General features: G+C 42.2%; 1 protein-coding gene and 1 pseudogene across 1 annotated transcript; one reads left to right on the forward strand and one right to left on the reverse strand.

Annotated features, from left to right (window-relative positions):
• Positions 1 to 531: 531 nt before the first annotated feature.
• On the reverse strand, positions 532 to 1,286 carry LOC150064837 (proteasome activator complex subunit 3 pseudogene; annotated as a pseudogene).
• On the forward strand, positions 1,285 to 18,388 carry LOC150064838 (spermatogenesis-associated protein 31D1-like). The gene is made up of 4 exons (XM_090329227.1): positions 1,285 to 1,349; positions 14,656 to 14,713; positions 15,527 to 17,966; positions 18,135 to 18,388. Exons 1-4 carry the CDS (start codon positions 1,285 to 1,287, stop codon positions 18,386 to 18,388), a joined length of 2,817 nt encoding a protein of 938 aa, XP_090185353.1.
• The last annotated feature ends 8,138 nt before the right edge of the window (positions 18,389 to 26,526 follow it).

The raw sequence follows: 26,526 nt of genomic DNA on the forward strand, positions 1-26,526 counted from the left end.
GTACATGTAGATACATATGAATGAGAAAAATCCAGTTATAGAACGAACTAGGGACACAGCTGAAGGACCTCCATGTTCCTTGTTAGATCAGGTTCAAGGGGGGATTAAAATAGATTGGAAACCCTAAGTCAACAGGGAAATTGTGGCAGGAAGGACAGAAACAAGAAACGGCCTCACAAGAAGTAAGATAGTCTTTCCCACCCCTGCCATCCTAGCTCCCCCGCCATCCTAGCTCCTCAACTTTTAAAAAAAACCAATCATCAAAAGGAAGAAAACACAAAGCTTAAGACAAAGGAGGAGAGAAAAAAGTATTCTCATACTAAAAATTCTGCACACAGAAACATCTGTGTGCAGATTTTTCTAATTTCTCCAGAAATTATGGCAGGCTGGGTGTGAGGCACTAGGGAAAGAGAAGACAGAACACACATCACAGAACTAGATAAGACTTCCATTAAACTCTGGTTTTATTTCCAGTGTTCCCATCACAATAGTAATACACAAACCAAGGCAATATTGGTCTTGAACGGAGAATCACAGAGTCCCCTGGCCCTGGACTTGGTACAATATAACTTTGTTATTGCTTCTGGGTCATTTTATCCTCTTGATATTTTGGGGGATCATGTCCTATAGAGTTATATACTGATTTCTCAGCTCTGTATATGATAAACTGAAGGCTGATGACATTTTTTTCTCATCAGTCTCTGCCACAGTGTAGCGATAGTTCTCCACATGGGCATGTTTAGCTATTTTAGAAAACAATTTGGCTCTTACAGTTTAGAAATCTGGCCCAGAAATGGAGCTTCATTCCCAATCGATTTTAGCTTTGCAACTTGTCTCTTCTTCAATAGATATCCCAAAGTAGTTCTCATTGTCCATCCTGAGACTCAAGAGCTGGACACACATTTAGACTGCGTTACATTTCTGGGGAAGCAGCCAGATCTCAGGTTTCATTTTCTCAAGAATGTCCACCAGCTGCTGGTTGCCTTTTCACATCCCATTGAACATCACAAATATCTTAGAATATCTCTTCACATCTGTCTGAACTTCACTTCCTATAAGTGAGACTATCCAAACCATCGTGGATATTGGTGAGAAGAATGGGGTCAGGAACAGGGAGAATCAGGTCTAAGTAGATGAGTTTGGTCATGGATGTCTAGGATTGGTTCTTTAAGGTTTGAATACTTTGTGAAAAGTTGTACCACGTCTTCCACCTGGCTTGTGATAAACTCTGTGAAAGAATCATCCTTGGGCTTCTCTTCCTAATCTACCTTCAGTGATGAGGCCATGGCCCAGCTGGACACTCTGCTAGAGACCAGAGGCTCTGGGGAAGAGGACCAGAGGAACCTGAGGTATCTCAGCTGCCCTCAGGACCTGGTCACACTCACTGGCTTTTTCACTGCTTGTTCATTCTTGCCTCCATCTGCCCAGTCCACCTGTACCCCAGTCTACCCAGTCTCTCCATCTGGCTGCCTGCTATATACTTGCTCCTGAGCTCACCTTCCTGGCTTTTGCCCCTCATGATGGAAGTTACATCACCACAGCTAGATTGTCACATAAGGTTTTGATTCTATTCTGTGGTGTTTGGCAGACAAGTTTCCTCCCTGAAAATAATTCATTCTTTCCCTCAATAAATGTGCGCAGAGATGGGAGGGGGAAGAGTCTGGGAATGGAGCGAGTATTGCTGAAGAATATGTTATATGTCACATGCTAAGATCCAGAAGCATTCTTTGACCTTCTTGTAAAGATTTCTGGCAAGTCATCTATGGATGATTTTTTCCTCCTAATTATGGGTGTGTCAAAGTAAAAGATTTCTGCTATTTCCTCTCAATATATCTTTATCTCCGGAGTTTTGCCATTGACCCTACCATTCTGACTCCTAGGACTCCAAAAACGTGCAGATTATATGAACATGCTCCTCCTCAGAAGAGGAAGTGGGGACATTTTGGAGGACCTCAATATTCATTTTAGAATCAATTCCCCTATTGTTGGTTTTTAGGGTCCTTTATTTCTATGGAAGTCAGTTTATGCCTTAATTTTAGACATATCGCCAAAAGAAAAACAGAATAATCTGTTTTCTGTGGTGATATAGTTTGACATTCTTCCCCGTTATCTCATTTTTTCTATTTCCAATATTAGTCAAAATTTTCAATTCTAGATTAAATTAACTTTATTATTTTTCTACTATTTCATATGCTATGCTCTTATACTTGTTTCCTTTATCCTAAAGGTTTTATATGTAATCAACATTTCTAAATGTTATCTTCAGATAGGCTTTATTAATTCCCTTTATATCTTTTGTCTGAAAAAATACACATGTTGAAAATCTACTGGAATCATGAAGTTATGGTCAGCTCTCAGGCTCTGCCCTCTCCCAGCTCTGTGCATGTATAGTGGGGAAAAGAACGAATTATTTTCAGGGAGGGAATTTTTCTCTGTCATTTGTATAATAGAATCATAAACCTATGTGACACTTTAGCTGGATATATATATATATATATTTTTAAGTCTACCTGTGGTGATGCAACTTCTGGCATGAGGGGCAAAAGCACTATTCGCAATCTTTTATTCCACAAATCATTACCTTGTGCAAATAACTTTCATGGTGAGATAGTTCACACCAGGATTAACAAAAATGAGTAGATAAAGGCTAAAATCCTGGAGAAATTGGAAGTATCTCTCACAGCCAGTAAAAATGTAAAATGATCCAGCTGTTTTAAAAATCATTTTGCCATTTCCTCACATGTTAAGCATAGCATGGCCATATCACACAGCAATTCCATTTCTATTTCTATGCCTGAGAAAAATGCCTAAGTTCACACAGAAACTTGTATGTAAATGTTTATAGCTGCATCACAGCCCAGACCAGAAACAGCTCACTTATCCAACTAAAGAATAGATGAACAAAATGTTTATTAGAGCAGAAAATAGCTTTTAGTAATAAAAAGGAATAAAATATTGATACATGCCACAATATGGATGAACTTTGAAAACACTGTTAACGAAAGGAAGTCACGTGCAATTGACTATATATGATTCCATTACACCCAGAAAATGAACATTACATTTACAGAGACAGAAAGACTAATGGTCGATGAGAGATGAGGAGGGATAAGTGTGAATAAAATCTCAAGGTCACAGAGTCCCCTTTTAAAGTCATGAAAATACTTTGAATTTGACTCTGGTATGTTTGTACAGCATAAAAATTATACATGACCTAGGTGGGTGGTATGGTATGTGTTATGGTACATTTCAATACAACTTAAATGATATAAAAAGTAGAAGTGCTTAAAAAGTGAACGACAGCTAGAAGCAGAGGAAGCCATCCCAAAATCATTCTATGAAGCCAAAATCACATTCATCTCCAAACCAGGGAAAGACCCCTCCCTCCAAAAAGAGAACTACAGACCAATCTCTCTGATGAACATAGACACAAAGCTCCTCAATAAAATACTAACCAACAGAATCCAGAGACAAATTTCAAAAATTATACACCACGATCAAGTAGGCTTCATCCCACAGATGCAAGGTTGGTTTAACATTTGCAAATCAACTAATATAATACATCATATCAATAGAGCTAAGGTTAAGAATCATATGATAATTTCTCTGGACACCGAGAAGGCATTTGACAAAATACAACATCCATTCATCTTGAAAGCACTAGAAAAAATAGGAATAGCAGGTACATTCCTTAAAATAATTAAAGCCATATATGACAAACTACAGCCAGTATCATATTAAATGGAGAAAGACTAGAATCATTTACTTTAAAATCAGGAACTAGACAGGGATGCCCACTTCCTCCACTTCTCTTCAATATAGTGCTGGAACCCTTAGCTATAGAAATAAGACAAGAGAAGGACATCAAAGGGATCCACATAGGGAAAGAAGAAATCAAACTATCCCTACTTGCAGATGACATGATCCTATATCTGAACAACCCAATAAACTCCACTCCTAAACTCCTAGAACTAATAAATCACTTTAGCAAAATGGCAGGATACAAAATCAACCTGCAAAAGTCAGTAGCCTTTCTATACGCCAAAAATACACAAACAGTGGGAAAAATCAAGAAAATGATCCCTTTTGCAAAAGAGTAAAATGTTTAGAGATTAACTTAGCCAACGATGTAAAGGAATTATTTCATGAAAACTATAAAAGCCTAATGAAAGAAATCGAAGAGGACATGGAACAACATCCCACGCTCATGGATAGGAAGAACCAATATAGTGAAAATGGCCATATTGCCAAAATTGATATACAAATTCAGTGCAATCCCCATCAAAATCCCAAAGACAATTCTTTACTCAAATAGAAGATACAATCCAAAGGTTCATATGGAGCAACAAAAGACCTAGAATAGCCAAAGCAATTCTAGGCAAAAAGAGTAATGCAGGTGGTACTGTAATACCAGACTTCAAACTCTACTATAGAGCCAAATAACAAAAACAACATAGACCAGAAGATCAATGGAACAGAAGATCCAGAAATAAAACCACATACCTATAGTCATCTTATATTTGACAAAGGAGCTAGAGATCTACCGTGGAACAAACACAGCCTATTCAATTATTGGTGCTGGCAAAACTGGGTAGCCACATTCAGAAAACTGAAATTGATCTCAGCCTGTTGCCATGCATAAATGTTAACTCAAAATGGATCAAAGATCTCAATATCAGACCTGAAACTCTGAAAGCGTTACATGATAGAGTAGGAGAGACATTGGAACACATAGGCACAGGCAAAGCCTTCCTGAACAGAGTCCCAGATCACAACAGAGTGGAGAGATTTGACAAGTGGAACTACCTAAAAATAAAAAGTTTCTGCACAGATGAAAACATAGCTACTAAAACAGAAAGATAGCCAACCAACTGGCGAAAGATATTTACCAATAATACATCAGACAAATGCCTAATACTCAATATCTAAAGGGAATTCAAGGAACTAATTCCCCCAAAGCCAATAAACCAGTCACAAAGTGGGAAAGGGATCTAAACAGAGACTTATCAAAAGAAGAGGTTAAGATAGCAAAGAAACATATGAGAAAATGCTCATCATCCATGGACACAAAGGAAATGAAAATAAAAACAACCCTAAGATACCATCTTACCCCAATCAGCATAACCAATATTCTGAACTCAGACAGCAACAAATGCTGGTGGGGATGTGGAGAAAGAGGAACCCTACTGCACTGCTGGTGGGAATGGAAACAAATTCAGCCACTCTGGAAGGCAGTTTGGAGGTTCCTCAACAAACTAAATATAGACCTTTCCTACAATCCAGCCATACCACTCCTGGATATCTACTCTAAGCATCATAACCCAGGATATGATAAGGACATCTGCTCAGCCATGATCATAGCTGCACTAGTCACAATACCCAAGAGATGGAAACAACCCAGATGCCCTACTAGAGATGAATGGATACAAAAAATGTGGTATGTATATATACAATGGAATTCTATATAACCACCAGATAAGATAAAATAATGGCATTCACGGTGAGGTGGATGAAATTAGAGTGAATCATGTTGAGCGAGATAAATCAAGACCAAAGGAACAAAAGTCATACTGTCTCCTGATATGTGGATCTTAGATTCAAATAGTACAAGAGTGATGACTCAATACTTTTGGCCTTTGAGATATGAATATAACTATATGGACATATAAATCTATGGTGGGATATATATTCTAAAGACATTATGTTATATTGTATAGAGCAATGCATATCTATGACGCAGTTTCAGCTTAACTTTAATTTTGTTCCTAAATTTATGTGCCTGTGATTGCATATAGAGATTCCCTTCTTGAATATTGTTTGTTAAACTTGACATTTGAAATTTGATGTAAAAAATCAGTATTAATAAAATCTTTTTTTTTAAGTGAATGTCAGGAATAGGAGAGGCTATTACAGAAGAGCTCAATATATTTTTGAAATCTGGAGGAGAGGTAATGACTTAGCAAAACAGAAAAGCACCTTCAAGCTAGATTCTACCATGAATCCCTGAAGACAGATGATTCAGTAGGAACCAATAAGAAAGAGACCTGGGGCTGGGAATGTGGCCTAGTGGTAGAGTGCTTGCCTAGCATGCACGAAGCCCTGGGTTGATTCCCCAGTACCCCATACATAGAAAAAGCCAGAAGTGATGCTGTGGCTCAAGCAGTAGAGTGTTACCCTTGAGAAATTCCAAGGACAGTGCCCAGGCCTTGAGGTCAACCCTCAGGACTGGCAAAATAGAAAGAACGAAAGGAAAGAAGGAAGGAAGGCAGGAAGGAAGGAAGGAAGGAAGGAAGGAAGGAAGGAAGGAAGGAAGGAAGGAAGGACAGGAGGAGGAGGAGGAGGAGGAGGAGAAGGAGAAGAAGAAGAAGAAGAAGAAGAAGAAGAAGAAGAAGAAGAAGAAGAAGAAGAAGAAGAAGAAGAAGAAGAGGAGGAGGAAGAAGAAGAAGAGGAAGAAGAAGAAGAAGAAGAAGAAGAAGAAGAAGAAGAAGAAGAAGAAGAAGAAGAGGAATAAGAAGAAGAAGAAAAGGAAGGAAGGAAGGAAGGAAGGAAGGAAAAGAAAGAAAGAAGAAAAGAAAGAAAGAAAGGAAAGAAAGAAAAAAGAAAAAAAGGAAGGAAGAAAAAACCCAATTGTTACATATTTTGGATGTGATTCCTTGAAATTTTGGTTTCAAGGAATCAAGATTTTCCTTGGAACAGAGTTGAGACAACCATTTCGAAAATGGTGTTGGGTGTACCTGTGGTGTGAGGAAGTTGTGGGAACCAAAGCCAAAAATTTTAAAAGTTATGCCAGGCTCAGTACAATGTAGTCAATGGTCAAGTTAAAAATATAGTTGTTTAAAGCTGGGCACCAGTGGCTCACATCTGCAATACTAGCTACTGAGGAGGCTGAGATCTGAAGATCGTGGTTTGAAACCAGCTCGGGCAGAAAAATTTGTGAGACTCTTATTTTCAGTTAATCACAGAAAAAGCCAGAAGTGATCTTGTGGCACAAGTGGTTGAGTGCTAGCTTTGAGCAAAAGCACCCGGGCCCAGAGTTTAATGTTCACGATCAACAAAAGGAAGGTAGTTTAAAGTGAAGAGTGTGGCTCAGTGGCAGAGCATCCACATAGTAAAAGGCCCTCAGATCAAATCCTATTATCAAGAAAAAAATGTATTTAAAACAAACTTGAAAAAAGTTAAATTGATCGTAAATAACAATGTATAATTTAACTGGATTTACTTCTTGCTAATGTTTAACCCATTTGCTGGTTTTTCTCTCTTCCCTCATGTATATTTATATACATATGTGTATATGACATGTTATTTGTTTACATGTATATATGTGTATCTTTGTACACACATATATGTAGGCAAGAACATATATACAAAAATAAATTTATATACTTGAGGAGAAATTTCATACGTATGAATGGTTATATTTCATCTATTAAAATAATACTAAATTTAACACTTAATACTTGATTATCTTTCAGTAACGTTAACACAGTTACAATTTTTATTATCTTTAAGTAGTTATAAAATTTTAAATCATTCATCCTTATTGTATATGTAGTATGTATTTGTGCTTTTCTTTTCTTTTCCAGTTGTGGGGCTTGAACTCAGGGACTGGGTGCTATCTGTGAGCCTCTTTGTGTTCAAGGCAAATGCTCTACCACTTGAGTCACAGTGCCACTTCTGTTTTTTAGAGATAAGAGGTTAATTGGAGAATAAGAGTCTTATGGAGGCTTCTCTGCCCATCTGGCTTGCAATCATGATGCTCAGATCTCAGCCTCCTGGAGTAGCTGGGATTATAGGCATGAGTTACTGCACCCAGCTGTTTCCTCTTTTCTTTTCTTTTTATTTTTTTAACATCTCCATTACAAGGGCAGTCTGTAATTTCCTATTGTGTTTAGCTGTGTGACATCAGTCTCTTTTAATCTGGAATAGTACTTTTTTATGACCTGATCTCTTTTGAGGAATATACCTATTGTTTCAGTTTTATGACCCCTCCCCCAGGTTTACTTTTCGTTTTTTTAAATTTTATTGTTGGGGTAATGTATAGAGGGATTACAGTTGTAATTCGTCAGGTAGTAGGTGCATTACTTCTCACACATGGATACCCCTTTTCATATTTGGCCCTGTTTCCCTCCCCCCCACTCCCTCCCAATCATCTTGTTTCCTCCTTCCCTTCCTTATTTGAAATAAACAAACAAACATATATACATACTATACCAGGTAACAAAATCAGATACGTTCACTTTTGTGATGAGGTTTCTCCTGGTCATATATTAAAGGATATTTTTGTGTTTGTGAGTTTGCTTGTTACAAACAACAACAAAGCAACACCAGGAATGCAAGGCTATATAAGAGGTATTTCTGAACAGACCTCCTCTAGTCAAGGGAAGGCAGATGGGAGGAAGTCGGCTTGACAAGACAATGGAGAAGCTACGCATGCAGGACAGGACAAAGAACAGTCTAGTATTTCTGGTAAGCTTTCATTGTAAGAAAAAGCAAGGATTGGGTGTCTGGGGTGAAGGTGGATTCATCAAACCTGATGGCTAAACAATACTATGAGGGAACAACACAGGGCTTAACCAGTTTATAAACTTCTGAAGCTAAAAGATCTATTTTTGGTGGTACTGGAGCTGGAATTTGGGGGCCTCAGGTGCAATACTGCTTACAACTCTGTTTTTCACTGTTTCGTTTGGTTTGGTTTTGTTCCTGTCTAGGTATGCATCTGAGCCACAATCTGCCTCCATCGTGGATCACAGGAATGTGCCACGGTCCAGTTTCCGCCATGGAGGAAGAACCTCATGGATTTTCCTGACTGTGCTGTCCTGCCACTGCAGTCCTCCCAATCTCAGCGTCCCTTCTAACTTGGGATTCTGCTCTAGCTAGCTTTGAACTGCAATCCTCTGGTCCTCAGTATCCCATATAGTGAGGATTGCAGGTTTGAACTATCAGAGCCTGGCTGTAAATACATAAGTTTTAAGAGTTTTAAGGGTTAAGTGAACTAATATTATGAAAGGATAATAGATATACTATACAATAGCCACCAAAATAACATCTCTCTCTCTATATGAACCAATGGAAATTTTGGTGAAAAGTTACAAAGTAGATGGAGGAAAAAGCTCATAAAGTAACCATAAATGTGGTTTAAAGCAAAGGGCCTTGCCAAATGAAGTTCAATCAGCCTAATTAGAAGACCCATGATGCTAAGGTGAAGCCTACCCCTCACATCAGGATGGATCTGGTTGTGTGGGCTTTGGACATGTACAATTGCTCTGTACAACTGATGCAAAACTATGGGAGAGGGAAGGCAGAATGAGGAGGAAGCAGGGTTGGAGAGAGAAAGAATGATTGAAAACATGTTGAAAATGTTTGTTGTGTCGTCTCCCTTTTATGCTTTTTTGGATTCTGTTCATTGGTGTAAAGTACTGTGCTCTCTACAGGCTTTTAGCATTATCACTGAACCTTTTGAGAAATCTCAAGGGGTTTTGTGTTCAAGGTTTCTGTTTTTGTGCAGGTAAAAAGCATTGTGTATTTGAGGAGCTGTAGGTGAGAGCAGAATAGAACTTGTAAGTCCCTGAGCATGCAAAGCTTTCAAAGATTACATGTTATCCAAAGGGAGATCACAATGCAATAAAAGGATCTCTTATAATATCTAGGTAGTAGGTAGAATGATTAAAATATTGAGGTAAACACACTCTATTGAAAGGGTGTAGTGAAGGCATCTATAGGACACAAGAGGGATGAACAGATTAGCATATCTGGGTGATGGAGGGAAGCTGTAGGTTCAATTCCTTTATGTTGTTTTCTCCACCACCAGCCTTAAGAATCTTTGCTTTCTGCTCAGGCTCTGTGATGTGGCGTGGAACTGTGTGTAATTTAGAATGTGTACTCAGTGCCTGGATTCTGATGTGGATCTTCTTCTTTGACCTCGAAGCCATACCACAGCATAACTGAACTTCAACTTGACTTCTTGAGTATTCCTATCTCCGACTTCCTGTCTGGGTTTCTCCTTCTCTCTCTGTGCTAACAGAAGAGGAATTTGTATTTCCCAATAGCCTAGAAACAGAGAGATATCAAACAGGTAATAAAACTAGAGCTGCTCCGAGTGTAATACATGGATTTAATGTGATAAACTTCCCTTTAAACACTACCTTTGCCGCATCCAACACATTTTTCTAAGTTGCATTTTCATTTTATTTACTTTTACATATTTTAAACCTCTCAAAAAATTTGATCAATGAGTTAATGCTTTGTTTAATCTCAGATCATTTTGGGATTTTTCTAACTACCTTTCCTTTACTGATTTCTATTTTAACAGCTTTTGGCCTAAAAGCATATTTCATATGGCTACTGTTCTTTTTTATTTATTAAGGCATAGCTTATTTCCCAAAATGTGTTATATCCTGGAGGATGTACCACTTGAGCATGGGGAAATGATTATGTATTCTGTTCAGCTTGGGGAGATTATTTGATAATATTAATGATATCCAAGTGATTGAATGTGTTGTTTCAGACTATGTCCTGATGATTTGCAGCACAACCAAGCTTCAATTTCTGTTATAAAGTTTGTTGAAGCTGTTAACAATATCAGTAGGTTCATCTATTTCCTTTCCTATTTCTAACAGTTTGTCATACATTTTGACAATCTGTTATTAGATATATACACAATGTTTTCCTTATGTTGTTGGAAAATTGAACCCTTCATTATTATTTGATACTTCTTTTATCACTGGTAACTTTTCTTATGCTTTGCTTGAAATTAATACTATTTCTGTTTCCTTTCCTTTTTTCCTTTGTGGGTCATGGGGCTTGAACTGGGCCTGGGTGCTGTCCCTGAGCTCTTCAGCTCAAGGCTTACCACCCTACCCTTGATCCAAGCCCCACTTCCCATTGTCAAGAGGTTAACTGGAGAAAAGAGTCTTAGGTCTTTTGTGCCTGGACTGGCTTTGAATCTTGGTCCTCAGATCTGAGCCTCCTGAGTAGCTAGGATTACAGGCATGAGCCACCACACTCAGCCTGTTTTCTTTTGATTCATGGCAATATTTCATGGCAAATATCTATAGGATTCATATGTTAAGAGTATTATCTCATATCTTCAACTTTAATATTCATTATACCCAATCTTCCTTTTTATTTTCCCTTTTTTTCTCCTTTACGTTATCTTAAACAGGAATTTTGTTTAATTTTATTTGGATCCCTTTTTCTAGAAGTTCTAACTGTGTATTTTTAGGGTATATAACATGATGCTGAGTATTCTTTCCTATTTATCTTCCCATTTCCTTTTCCCATACCGTGGTGACCACTCTTACAGCCTTACTCTCTATTTATATGTATTCAGTGTTTTTAAAATAATTCCTGCCAGGCACTAGTGACTCACACCTATAGTCCTAGCTACTCAGAAGGCTAAGATCAGAGGATCACTGTTCAAAGTCTAGGCAGGAAAGTCTGTGAGATGTTTATCTCCAATTAATCACAAGAATATTTTAAATGGCACTGTGGCTCAAAATGATACGGTACTAAGGCTTGAACTTGGGGCTTGGGAACTGTCTGTCCCTTAGCTTTGTTGCTCAAGGCTTGCACTCTACCATTTGAGCTTTTTTGATGGTTAATTGGATATAAGAGTCTCATTGATTTTCCACCTGTAGCTGCCTTCAAACCAAAAACCTCAGATCTCAGCATCCTGAGTAAGTTAGGATTATGGCTGTAAGACCCTGGCACCTAGCAATGGTCTTTTTCACTCCCAGAGAGGTCTTGGTTTCAGTGATAAAACATGTGATCATTCTATTTTGTAGGATCCCAGGAAATAGCTTTGGGCACTTTGTGAGTTTTCTGTTGTTGTTTTGATTTTTTGAAAGCCATTAATGATGTTCACTAATAGGAACTACTAGTGGTAGAATTTATGTTAAGTTCCTAGGAACTGGGCTGTGTTTAATGTTTTCTATAGTTATAACCATCAGAGTTTCAAATTTCTTCTAGTACCCAGGTTTTGTCTCTGGTGCTTTAGTTTTTCATAAGGTTACTTCCTTAAGTAGAGCATTCATGACACAGCTCATGTTGGGTTTAAATCTCCTATTTCTAGTAGGTATGAGTCCCTGGGCTGTGGGGTTCATTCGTGACTTTAGGTTTGTTTTTCTGAATCTTAGGGTAACACAGGGTGGGTAGAAGAGGCTGGAGATAGGCAACTTTCCTTCTCCCATATGACATAGCACCTAGTGTTGATGTCTTCTACTAAGAAGGCTCCTGTTAAAGAGAATAATTGGGGTCTGTTTGAAAATGGTTCCTTTTCTCTCTTCCTGATGGAAATATGAAGGTTTTCCCATGGATCTTCACTATGAGAGCCTGACGGGGAATCTTGCACGAAATAAAATGTAGGAAACTGTGTAAGATTAAAACCTATGGAGCAGCCTCACTCTAATGATAGTTCACAAACATTCTTTGGCAATTCATCAAATTGTCCACTTAAATGTTCTTTCCAGTTTACGATTCCATTGGATTTTGCCTTGATTATGCTTTCTGTGAAGAGGTGGGAGGTGGTTTTACTTGGGAGCTCCATTCTCTGATAGCACTAAAAAAAATTTTTTTTAGCTTATTCAGTTTTCCAAAGCTCCTTAATGCCATAATTGACTCTTTTCTCACAGGATGATTCTTTAGCTTCCTATTCACCTTCTCACATTGCTAGATGACTTTTGATTGGCCCAGAGAGATATCAGAGATAAGAAGGCTAGGAGAGACCAGGAGATCATTCCTCTAGAGCAATAGATCGGCAAGGCTAGAGATTCAGGTAGGGATAATGTTTACATTTGCAGTTCACAGCCAACTAATCTGGGTATGAGGGATTCCAAGCACCAGTTCCATGATTCTGACTTATCTTAGTTACAGATTACAAGTGCTCTAAAGGGGAATGGACTCTTTGTACCACTTGATCCTATGTTTCACTTAATGTCAAGCATTTTCACCAAGCCTTCCTCCATGTTGGGCAAATCTAGAGAGGAGAGACTTCTGACTAAACTTCAAGTATGAACTCAAGTCCTTCTTTTAGATTCTCAAAAAAAAATAAATTGAAAAATCTGATCATCTTATAAAATTAATCAAGAAAGGAATAAACTATTATTTAAAATTGGGAATAATATTATTTTTAGATAATGGATATCTATATTTCCTAAGAGTAGCTTCTTTATGTTTCTTTTCTTCTTAGCATCAGGGAAGAACCAAGAAAAGAAAGGTAGGAAATGTTAAGGTAAGGTGCCACTTGTTTGACCTAGCACCTCAAAGGTGACTTGCCTGTCTTTCGATGAGATCCTAGGTTGATCATCTCTGAGGATATGAATATTTGGGTTTTTTTTGTCAGTTGTGAGGCTTGAACTTCCTTAGGGTTTGAGTGCTGTTCCTGAGCTTTTTTGTTACCAAATTGAGCCACAGCACCACTTCCGGTTTTCTTTCATTGAAGGTAAGAAGAGGATCACTGGGATGGCTTTGAACCACAATCCTCAGATCTCAGTTTCTGAGTAGCTAAGATAACATGCATAAGCCACTAGTGCTCAGCTGAAGACATCAGTTTTAAGCAGTGTCTTTCAGAAAATAAAGCCTGTAGAGGAGAAGTAAGGAGGAAGGGCAGTCAAACTCAACACTTCTCAGTCTGTATTCTGCCCAGCCACAGGCATGAAGCAGTGATGAGCCTGAAGAGTGGGTGCTGGTCAAGTGAGGAACACATAGCCTGGCAAGGAAAGTTTAGTGGTTGCTTTGGAGTCACAACTTCTGTGTTCCATGCTTTATTTTGGGATGCTCAGACTCATCTCTGCGGTAACCTCCTGTGGTGATTCTGAGTATCACAGTACTTTATAAATGAAGCCACATAAGTATGTGAACTTTCCTCATAACCTCACCATTTCAGCTACCTGTCAAGCCAGCTACTTAGGCAAAAGTTAGATCCCATCTCAAAAAAAAAAAAAAGAAATAAATATGGTGGCACTCTTCTGTCATTCCAGCTGTGTGGGAAATACAAATTCAATAATCACTGACTAGGCCACCATAGGCCCAAACAAAAAACCCTATTTTAACAAACAAACAAAAAATAAAACAAAGCCAAAGGCTATGGGTGTGACTCAGGTGATAGAGCTCCAGCCTAGCAAGCACAAAAAAAATCACCAAAACAAAAAATTGTAGTTATCTTGTCCCCTGATTCTTGGTGCTTTCTGATTTAAATATCACATGGGATTCCCATAAATGGACTCCTGTATGTTTCTACTTTCATTATGTATATCACTCTCCTGGTTGTCTAGGTCAGAGAAATTGCCATACAGAAGTAGACCAAGACATGAGAAAGGGTACCAATGTTTATTAAGTAATGCACCTTCTATCTGGTGAATATAATGTAACCCTTCAATTAATTACAATAAAAATATATGGAAAAAAGAAGAGCAGCAAGAAGATTCTTTATGTTCTGAAAAAGTGATTGGTCTTTTTTTTCTATGCCCTTTATTTTATATGTTCTGTTATACTAGGGTTATCAGTGCTACTTGTCTAGGAAAAGGAAGCTCCTGGAGAGAGATTATAGAAAACTGAGAGACAATGAACATGGGAGAAAGTAAAGAAGGTCTCAGGCTTTACTCTGCTAGGCTCCCATGTCTTCCATTTGGCTACAGCTTTGTGTTTTCTCTCTTTCAGCCCTCCAGGCCAGTGTAGAAATACCACCTTTCAACACCATGCCAATCCCATTCATAAGGTATGTAATAAAAGCAACTGCTGGGGCCAGTCATTTGCTTTCACAGGCATTCCTAAATTATGTGCCCTCTTTGTTGCCTTTGGCTCCCACAGCTCTTCACATACTCCTGTGACTCAGTCATCACCTCCTCTGCACTCTGCTTACTCAGAAATCCCTCCTCCAGACCTAATGCCAGCTTCTCTGCCTGAGCTTTCTCGACTTGCCCTTCCATCCTCTCACTTAACCAGATCACGTTCCTGTTTGGTTGAATTTCTTTCATCCTCACAACTGGGTAACAAACTCTCTACCACAAAAGCTTAGCCCTCTCCTTCATCCCAAGTTTCCCTCGCTAACTGCATGCATCTTCATCCTTCAACACATCACACTCAAGAGAACAGATTCTATTCTCTAACCACAGGCCATTTTGTTTCTGGTAGGTAGTCCTGCTGATGTCCTCTTTATGTCCCAACGATCAAAGGCAAAGAGTATTAAAACATGGAGATTTCTCAATTCTCTTGGTGGCAGGCTCATAACAAGAACACATTTCTCCCAAGATTGCCACACTGTGGTTTTCAGCAAGAAAATGTTTCCTTCCATCCTCCGGATTCCTATTTCTGGAGACACTCTAATGCATCACATGTGGAGAACAGACATATTCCCTTTCTTGACCTTAATATACAGGAACTTTTAAAGAGACAAGAGAAGAAGAAAACGATTTTTGAAACTTTGGAAAAGGCAGGAAAGGAGGATGATAGACCAGTTTTTGAACAAAAGTGGTCAGAAAAGCAATTGACATCTTCATGGTACTCTATGCATTCCCTTGTTGGTGAGCAGGATACCATAGCCCCCCAAACTGACTGGGACATGAAAGGCAAAACAGAGCATTTAGGAATTCATCAGCAGCTCCTATATATGAAGACCATGGGGAAGAATTTAGAGCAGAAAGACAGTCAACTTTTCTGGGGTCTTCCATCTCTGCACAGTGAGTCAATAGTGGCTACGTTCTTGGTGTCTAGGGAAGGTGGCTCAATAGAACCTCATCTTATCTTATTCAATGAAATTTGTAAAGATCCTGTAGCCCAAATGCAGGGCAGACGACCACCACCACTTCCTCAATCCATCCCTCTTCCTCTGGCCAATGTGCATACCCAACCCATGACACAATCTCAGACTCTACCTTTTACACGGACCCATTTCCATACCTGTGCGAACCCTCCTCTTCTCACGATACCACTGTATTCTCCACCCTGTGGAAATCCTTCCCACAGTCCACAGAACAGGAATAACCCTGTCACCTTAAATGGAAATCAATACCTGGACTGTCACATGGTACAGAAACATCAAGATAGTTCATGGGGTTCAGTTCCTGAGGTCCAAAATCGTCAAGAATCTATTTGCCCTCTAGCTTCCAATGTAAAATTTGTGAGGCAAACCCCACAATCCTATGTCCCAGTGTCTGCCTTTCCTGGCCATTTTTGTGAACCCCAGAACCTGCAGCTCCATGTGCCAAATAGGCTAATCCCACCCTGGTGCTTCCAGGCCTATCTCAGCCCAGGGTCTTTGGTACTAATGGAACCACAATGCAATTCAACACAGATAGCTCACCACAATTGCAATCCTGTTTCCTTGCAACCCTTTGAGTGTCACGGCCATATTTGCAATGACCAAAGGAAGAGTCAAGTGAGTCAACTGGGAACTTTCTATGAGAGTGTTGCTACAAGCTCGCAGCTGAGAAGGGATACAGCACAGAATCTTGGACACATCTTAGGGAAATACCCATTAAATAATTTACCAATGGATTCAGAATACTATGTGTTGAACTGTCCAACAGCTGCACCTGAGAGACAAAATAAATGGGTGTATAATTCAAGGAATAGTTCAGGTAATACATTGCTAAGGCTCCCAATGAATAATCTGAATGAGCTTCAAATAAGAAGCATTCTTAGGCTGCACGTGATCAGAAAATTTTGGCAGATCAGTGTAGGTCAGATTCCTTTGATGGTGTGTCGTTCGTGGCTGGTTGGTGACAATATGGTACCTCATTCTGGGAGTTCTCATACACATATGGAAAAAACAAATTTGCTACCACTATTAAGTAGAAGCTTCTGCTCTGTTACTACACTGGAACTTCCCTTTCTTGATCAAAAAACACAACAGATGCTAGAAGCCCATATTATAAGGTTTCAGATGAGTCAGAGGTGGGGCCTTCCCCTCAAGGTTCTTGAATCTATTAAATTCTACATGTTGAGAGAAGCAAAAACATGGCCCCTTCCCCAATTTGACTTCCTCTCAACCTCCAGGCACCTTGCACGCAGTGCTACATCTTTTCAAGAAGATGTGGTAGGGACAACAAATTCAATCCCTATCTTGCGTCATTCTCTCTCTGCCAACTTACATGTAGATCAGAAAGGACATGGGCTCCTGACACGATTACCTTCTAATATTGAGCATGAGCTTGTAGATCAGACTTTTTTGCTCTGTACACACAATACCGTAGAAAAGGTGAATCTGAATAAAAGTGAATTAGAAAGTAGATACAGTCCAGGGCAGTTCACAAAGCAAGATGTGGCTGGGCCTAATCCAAGAGATGAAAGGGTAAGTTTTAGCCACACAGAAAAAATGCTTCAGGACAAAAGCATGGGGGAAATCTCAGAACATTTTCCAACATCCGATATAGACAGAGTTAATGAGAAAAAAACTGTATTAGCCAACAGATACAGCCCAAAGTGTAGGAGACAAAATGGAGATGAGCATACATCAGAGGATGGGAATTCTCACCACAGAAGAGGAGTACTTCGAAAACAAAATATGGTGCATGAGAATCTAGAACATTTTACAAAACCCAACCAGTTGGGAAGTACACAAATGACAAATACACATTTAAGTAAAGTGGAAACTACCTTGATCACTGAATATGACCCAATAAGCCTATCAATTCTGAAAGATCCTACACTAAAGTTTAAGTTGAATACTGGGTCACATAACCAGGATGAGTCTTCTTGCAGTGACATGTCCTTTCCTTCAGGCAGCCTTACTTCTGAATCATCGTTGTCTTATGACAACAGTATCTCCAGTGGGGCCGTGGAAGCTTTCCAGGAACTGCATACTTACCTGGATGGCATAAGGCGCAATACAGAGCAATGGGACACTGGTAAGCATGGCAAGTTCCAGGGCAAATGTTACACACTACCTGAGAGAAGACTGATCTCACCAGAATCCAAAAAAGAAGAATTTATAAGGGAGGACTCGGGGTTAGAGATATCCACAGCAACAAGTAAGAGCCACGATGATCAGGAAAGGAAAGCAGAGAATCCTTCTGAAAGCAACTTCAGAAAAAAAATAAGGCAATTTTTTCAGTGGATTCATTTTAGGAAGAAAAGCACAGGAGAGGAAAGATCTGAGAAAGATAAAGCTCTCTTTATGAGTTGTGGGCCTCCTGAAGCCCATGAGCTAATGGAAACTCTTGGAAAGCTATTGGAGAAGAAACTGGCATGTAGACAGGTACCTCAGGACATGGGGATGAGTCAGGAGAAAGAATTGCAGGACTGGACAAAGCTCAACAAAGAACAACCTTCTACCTCGGACTCACAGCAAGAAGCTATCTCTCCTCGCCCGAGTTACTGTTCAACTGTGGGATGGATCTATGAGAATAACAGACCTCCTCAAAAGATTACAGCCTTCAGAGAACAGTTATGAGTCCAGAAACTTTCTTCCTCCCTGCACCCTCCAAAATGCCAAAGTCCTATCCAAGCTTTACCTGCAAGCAAGCATGCCAGATATTTGTACATGCTCTCATATTTTTGAACACCTTGAAGGCTAATTCATCTTTGAAAAGAAGTGCTTTTGCAGCATTTACAAGAAGGAAAACATTCATAAAGGAACTCAAATTTCTGTTTAAAAATTTCTTCAGTATAACACATCCTGTGATGGGAATAACCACTCTAATAGCAAATCAAGAATAAATGTTTCTTTTAATAGAATTACTTTCTCTGTCGTCTGCACTAGGGTTTGGGGATCCTGGATATATGCACAGGGAAATGAAGGAATTACAGTAGCTGTTAATGAGATTTGTCTTATTTCACTTCTAAAGTAGATGGCCAATTCTGTTTAAGGAGCCTGACAATAGCTTTCTCAGCTTTATCCCACATCTTTAACTTCACCATTTTCAGATATATTTCATCTAAAATAATTTTTTGTGCTAGGCACTGGTGGCTCACACTGGGAATCTTAGCTACTCAGGAGGCTGAAATCTGAACATTGTGGTTCAAAGCCAGCCCAAGCCAGGAAACTCTATGAGACTCTTATCTTCAATCAAAACAGCTGGAAATGGAGCTGTGGCTCAAGTGGTAGAATACTAGCCTTGAGCAAAAGAATAGCTCAGGAATAATACACAGATCTTGAGTTCTAGCCTCAGGGTGCACGTGAGCGCAAGTGTGTGCACACACACCCCCCCCCCACGTGCACACGCGCGCACACACACACTTTTCATGAAAAGAAAAATAACTCCAAGTGTTCAGACACACATTTCCAAAAATCAAGAATGTGGTTCAGATCATCTTTTTACCTACTTCTCAATATTCCAAACTACAAACAATTGTAGGTAAGATGAGTTATTCTACAATAGAGCCACAAATTCCCCTTGCTGACTCCAGGAAGTCTTGGAACTGTAATTATGGTATTGATTAGACATTAGCCCAACCTGAAATCAGTCATAAGAACAAGTGTGCGAGAAAGGGTTTCATGTCACCTATTCCAACTATTCTTTTTATAACAGTACAAAGAATGGAACTGTGAAAGTGGCCAGGTATAAGAATGTTTTCCTAGAAATTGTTTCATTCTCATTCCTAAAAAACAAACAAAACCAGATTTGAGCTGTCACTAGTGGTTTACACCTGTAATCCTTGCTATTGGGAGGCTGAAATTAGGGAATTATGGTTTGAAGTTAGCCAAGGCAGAACCCGTGCTGGCAACAGTGGTATGTTCCTGCCTTCTCAACCTATTTTGTTGTGAGCAATAAGGAGGATTGTTTAGGCCAGTCCAAGCAGAAAAGTCCCAGAGACTTCATCTCCACAGAGGGAAGCTGGAAGCAGTGGCATATATCTGTGACCCAAGCAATGATGGGAAGCCTAAAGTAAGGAGGTTGTGGTTGATGTGCCTACTTGAGTAGAAGGCAAGATCCTCTCTCAAAAGTAATTAGCCCTTGCTGGGACTTTGGCCTAGTGGTAGAGTGCTTGCCCAGCATGCACAAAGGCCTGGGTTTGATTCCTCGGTCCCACATACATTAAAAAAAAGCCGGAAATGGTGCTAAGGCCCAAGTGATAAAGTCCAAGGACAGTGCTCAGGCCCTGAGCTCAAGACTGGCAAAAAAAAATAATTGGCCCTTGATTTTACAAGGGCTGAAGGTGTGGCTCAGTTGGTAGAGAATCAGCAGAGCAAGGCAACTACTCTTGTGAGGCCCAAAAGTAAAACAACTCTTGATTCACATATTACACAGGTAAGTGCTGTGTGTGATGTGTTAAGTATGTGGAGTGAGGGATAGGTATTGGTGGTGTGGAAGCTGCACAGAAGCCATCAAAAAACATCTCATGTCATGTTACTTTATCTTGAACTCCCATTATTCATATTTTGAGCTCAACAATTATGTCTCACTGCACATCAGGGTACCTTGAAGAATTGTAGAACAAAAGAGACATAGAGGAAGTTAGCTATAGCAATAGAATAAGAATAAAAAACAATGACCTTGTGTTGGTCATTCTATCTACCATCAGCCTCTTACCTAACCTCTGGAAGCTAGTAAGGACTTTCTACAGAAAGACACTACCATTTCATGATAGAAGTACAGGGATGCCCTTCTCAACGTGAAGACAATACAAAGACATCACATGCAGAGATGTCAGATTCTATATTACCCTCTTTGAAGATTTTGGGCTCTATCTGCCAGCTGTGAAGTTTTTCGTACAAGGTTTATAATCACTTAGGGCATGTTATAGAAACTATAAATTTAGTCATTTAATAACTACACAATTTTTGTGGGTCAGGAGTCCAGGAATAGTCAATTTGGGTTTCCTCATCAACATTCTTCCCAAGATTGTAATCAAGCTGTTGACTCCATCTGGTGTCTCATCTGAAGGCTTGACCAGAGAAGTGATACATTTCCAATGTTCACTGGGTAGCTGCTGACAGAATTTAGTTCCTCCATCCTATTGAGCTGAGGTTCTCAATTTCTTGCTAACTAATGGCTAGAGTTGGTTGGAGGCCTTGCTGTCTTCCTTGTAAAATTCTCCAATGTGGCAGCAGCTTGTTTCATCAAATCCAGGAAAGCAGAAATGCTGATAGCAAGACAAAAATCACAACTGTTTGCTTGCTGAAAATGCAAGTAACATCTCATCACCTTTCCCTTCTCTAACTGGTTAGATATCTAAGTCCAAATATGTAAGCAAATACATTAATTTTTGACGCACTGAGGAGGAAATGAAATAACACACATGTGAATGCTAGGAAGCAGGGTGAACAGGGACTCTCAGAAGTCTTCCTGGCATTTGGATGTCTTATTGGAAACCACATTGTGTGTACTGATAGCACTTTTGACCAAAGGTGCCAAGTGGATCCTTATCCTCATCCAAATTAAGTAATCAAAATCAAGAGGGTATAAACTCCAGTGGAATGATGGCTGGTAAAGAATTAGGAAAATTTTGTTCCAAAGGGAGAGTGCTAGCCTTGAGCACAAAAGCTCAGGGATGGACCCAGGCTCTGAGTTCAAGCTCCAGGATTAGCATCAAGAAAGACAGATCTCGGCCTGCCAGCGGCTCTAAGCGAAGCTCCCAGAAGTTTGGTGGGTGAGAAGTTCCTGTCTTTAACAGGTACGGGAATCCTGAGACAGGTGGATGGGGCCGAGCCCAGGGAAATGGGCGAAGGGGAGGCAACCCAGAGACCCGCCCGACCGCCCCCTCGCCTCGGGCTGCTTTCCTCGGGCTTCTGGCCCAGAGACCCGGGCACTCCATGCGGATCTCAGCGCAAAGACCCAGACAGCGCTTGGCCCTTCGCGGTGGGAGGTTCCAAGATTGGTGCCGGCCCTCGTTTCCTCCTCCGGAGCTGCCAGAGACCCCAGCCGGCCATCGCCCTTCTTCCCGGATGTTCCTAGACTACCGTCTCTCGGTTCCTCCGGGTTCCTCCAAACCCTGTCCGGATTCCAGCTCTGCCCGGCCAGTCCCGACACTCCGGGCCATCTGGAGATGCGGGACGGGCCTCGTTCCCTCCTCCCGGAGGCCCAGGCCGGCTCTCGGCCACGCTTCCCGGGCTGCCAGAGACCTCAGCCTGCCTTTGGCCCTTTGCCTCGGGCTGCTGCCCCAGACCCTGTCCGTTCCCCCCACCCCCAACCCCGCGCCGCTCCCGCTGGAAACTCGCTCGGACTAAGGCCACCAAGCAAGTAATCGGTTACTTCTGGTTCTCGCAGGGCACAAGCGCGAATCGAGAGCCCGGTGGGCGGGGCGGGGCGGGGCGGAGGGAGTCCGCGGCACGGAGCTCGGGAGCGGCGGCTGAGGCGACTGTGGCCCCGGGCTGCCTCTGCCTCCACACCCCAGGATACCTCGCGGTTCCTTATCGCAGGCTCCCCGGGACCATTCACCGAACCCTCAGCCCCTCCTCCAGGTCTGCCCCGGGACCCCAGCCGGCCCTCGGTCCTGGTCCGAAGGAGTCTTGAGACACTGCCCGGCCCGCGGCCGCGCCCCCTGTCGCACCGAGACCCCGGCCGGATCCCGCCTCTGGCCCGGTGCTGCCCCGCAGTTCCGACCCCGGCTCTTGGCCTGGTGTTTCCTGGAGACCCGATCCGGGCCCGGGCCCCTTGGCGGGGTCTGGGGCGTCCCAGGCACTCGCCTGCTCGGCCGCCAGGGGAAGGTTTTGCTTCATCTGTGTGTTTTGGAAACAGACAGACTGTTAGCACTGGTGGCAACTAGATGACCCAACTCCCCACCTGACCTTTCCTGTCCCTTGGTGGGGTGCTGAAGAGCACTGGGAACTGAGAGAGTGCTTTTGGGGAGTGAGCCTGGCTGCTTCACATCCCTTCCATCTCTACAAGCTTTCTCCACTTGATAGGCTATTTTTCCTTCTGCAGGTTATTTTTCCTTCTGCAGCTCCAGGAATATTTTGAAGTTGTTCATCTGTCTACTGAATGAACATTGACAAGAGACACAGGTTGTGACCAGCTCTTAAGGAAGTTGGCTCATGCCCTGCACTGATTGCTTTGGGCTCTAGGTTCCTAGCTCTGTGCTCTGCTATATGCTAGAGGGGATCTGTGCATATCCTCAGTAAAACAAAGAGGGAAGAGGTAGGACTCAGAGAAGCCTCTGTGGCTGCATGCAGTTTATGGCTCTCCACACTGTGAAGCTGTGGACCCAGCTGCCTATGACAGGATCCCCCAGTGCCTGAGTGTTTTCCTGAATCCAGCAGGACAAGGTCCTTGCTGGCCATGTCTTAATACTTCTGTCCTCTGAGAGCTAAGTCGATGTGAATTATTGTGACTGAGTGAACTGCATAGGTTTTTTGGAGGGTAGCACTCGTGTGTGCCCTCCCAGATGATCTATCCTGTGACTTTCTGCTTTGATTGATTTATTGATTGTATGTATGTGTGTGCATGCATGTGCACATGCGCGTGTGGGCACATGTGTGTGTGTGAACATGTGCTGATATTGGTGCTTAAACTGGGGGCCTCTTGTTCCTGCTTAGCTTTTTTTGCTCTATATTACTTGAGCCACAGCTCTACATTCTTCTTGCCAATTGTAATCTTCAGATCTCAGCCTCTTGGTGTCTCTACTTGCAGAGGTGGTTTTCCCATCTCCTACTGCTTACTGTCCCTTGTTCTCTGTGCTTGCCTCCCACAGGACCTGAAGCAGAAATTGTGCCTGGAGGAAAGAGCAGGGCAAAGTTGTCATGAGGAACATGAAGTCTGAGCTGCTGTGGCTGCCCAGGGTGGATTGGGAGCTGAACTGACAAGAAAAATGCACCCTGGTGTGGCTGAGCTGCCTCCAGGTGCATTGGGAACCCTAGGTTCCTTCCCAGGGTATGGCTATTGGTGTGACTATTGCCAGTCCTGCAGGAAGATGAGGGAGAGACTGATGGGCTCCTCACACGGAAGCTGGGCCACCAGGAGAAGCTGCAGAAAACTCTGGTTGACCTGGAATTGGAAAAGTAGGTGAGGGTAAAGTGAGTGAGCTGAACCTGTGGGGCTGCCTTCTGACCACGTGACTGTGGTCACTTTAGTCACATGCAAAATTTGCTTACCTGAAGTTTGGCTGCTGCTGTACTGGTGAACCTGGGAATGTATGACTGTGAATTTGCCTGTTGGCTGAGTTGTGACCAGTTATGATCCTGGGTTGTCTGGGTGGGCCGGTGGCCTCAGGGGGGTAGGGAGGAAGGCCTGCCCCAGCTTCTGCCAACTGTGAGTATAGTGGGAAGAGTCCCTGAGTCAAGGGATATAGGTGCCTCTTACTGCTGGAAAGTAGAAGATGGGTCCTCTCTGGGGCTTCCAGAAGTATCACAGCCAATCTGGTACCTTGTTTGGCCCAGTGAGACTCAGTTTAGATTTCTCAAGTGCGGCAGTAAAAGACTGGATTATTGAGGCTGCTAAATGTGTGCGGTTGTCCTAGCATCAGCAGAGACCTGGCACAGGGAAAGAAAGGCACAAGACATCTGTGAGAGAGATGTGGTGGACTACTGTGTTTCTTCTCCCAGCCTCTGCTGGCACTTGGCTGGTGCTCTGCGGGTAGATGTGCATGAAAAGTTGCCTTGTGAGTATGGAGGAAACTGAGGATCAGAGAAGCCTCCTCTCAGCCAGTGTACAGCAAGCTGGCACTGCACTAGGCCTGCTGGCTTCAGCAGGGGGCCATCTGACTTTCCTACTGCTTCTCACTGGTGACTCTGCTGTGCCCAGCCTACACCAGGCTAATGTTCATGAATCCTGTCCCAGTCTGGAAGACAGCTAGTAGACAGCTGTCTACCATGTTGGCCCTTGTCAGCTGTTACCACCTCACTGCCACTTCCTGAGATGCCCCTATTTGGGTGGTGAAGTATCTATTTTTTCAGGATAGCTAAAGGCTTGCGGTTACCATAAAGCCTCTGACCACTTGTACTGTGCCTCACAGACAGCTGGCATATCAGGAGCCAAAACAGCTCCACATCAAGTGCCTTTCTGTTTCTTTGCATATAGTATGGTTTGTTTTGAAATGGATTTTGGAAAGATTTAGGGCTCTAACATCATTGAAGTATTCCAGGAATGCTTGCTGGCTGTGTGACATCTGTTCTGTGTGCACAGTGAGGAGTAGTAACAGCATCTGCTCACACTAAGTGCTTAGATCAGATCTGCCATGTAGTGATGTAAGACCACTGGCTTTGGAAAGTTACCCACCCTGTGCCTACTATAAACTTAGAAGCAGTGGTTGTAGTCCTGTGCTGATCCAGTGCCCATGATCCTCACGCACTGCTTCAATTCCAAAGGAGCAGTGAGGCTTAGATTTCTGGAGTATGGGCCAGCATGTAAATGGGCAGTGATGCCCCTTACCTAGTCCTTTAGTCTTGCTGGTCCTTAGCTTGCCATGAGGTTGCAGAAATTTGTCTTTGGTATTAAGTCTAGACCTTGGCTTACACCCAAAGTAGATGAGCTGCTGCCCTGACTTCACCCCTTTGGTGGAAGCCCCCTTCTGCTGTGGTTCTGCCTCTGGCAGGGACCTTCACCTCCTCATTTGTATTTTTTTTTCCTATCTGAAAGGGAGCAGAAGCTTTTGCGCCACACTGTCCAAGTATATCATGGGGCTTCGACAGCAAGAGGAAAATAGAGCTGAGTTATTTAACTTGTTCAAGTCTTAACACCTTTGTGGAAAATTCCCACAGAGGTGAGCCAGTGTCTGCCCTGTACTCTGTGTGCTGAGGAATTATTGCTTTGGAAGATAGTCATTCCTTTTAGATAATGGTAATCAGTGGGGGTGCACTGAGATTTAGGACTAAATCCCATCACAGACAAGCTTTCTTGTTCCACTCTGGTCCCTTTAACAGACGTGCTGATTGACAGCAGATAGGTAGAGGGATGCAGAGTGGCCTGTTGGTTGGAGCTGTTGATGGCCTGCCCTTAAGTGCTGGTAGTGTGACATAGCACAGGGCCAGTTCTCATAACCTATCCCTTCAGTCTACTGTTTTGTCCTTTTGGGGGCCACTGTTTATGTTATACAGTGTAGGCTTTGCCTGCCTTTCCACCAAGATCTACACATGGGCCACTTTCCATGCTCCAGGTCTCAGGGAGGTGGAGCACTCATCCTTCTGGATGAGCCATTGAGTGTGGGCCCAGGCCCATGGAGTTTGTTTTCTGTGCTCAGGATTTAAGACTTCCAGCTTCTTGGTTATTTTTCTTGCTGCTCTGGTAAAGGAGGCGAGGACTGAGACTGTCTACTACCTCTCCATCGCAGAACTGGCTTCAGTTCTCCATCCCTTGGCAATACCCCTTGATTTTCTTTTTGCCTTGAGAGGTCACAGGGTGCCGCCTGGGTGACTGTTCCCCTCTGAACTCCACCTGCAGAACTGAGGCTAATGGAGTCTATCCCAGCAGGCTGTTGCTGGGGCTTCCTCCTCTTCTCTGTGGGAGTTAACTAGGTGTCCCTTCTGCAACTGGGGCCACTCTGGTCTGATGAGAAACCTCTAGGCCTTGTTAGGAAGAGTACAGGCTGTGTGTGCCTGTCTGGACCAGCCCTGTTGAATAGATGGCATGCTGATGTGCCCAGTGTCTGCCCCATAGCACGGGGCATCAGGCGCTAGGAGCTGCTGCTCTGACCAGAGTGGCATAGGCTTCCATG

The sequence above is a fragment of the Megascapheus bottae genome, chromosome 3, assembly GCF_031878675.1.
Source record: "Megascapheus bottae isolate mThoBot1 chromosome 3, mThoBot2.hap1, whole genome shotgun sequence".
In the NCBI taxonomy this organism is placed as follows: domain Eukaryota; kingdom Metazoa; phylum Chordata; class Mammalia; order Rodentia; family Geomyidae; genus Megascapheus; species Megascapheus bottae.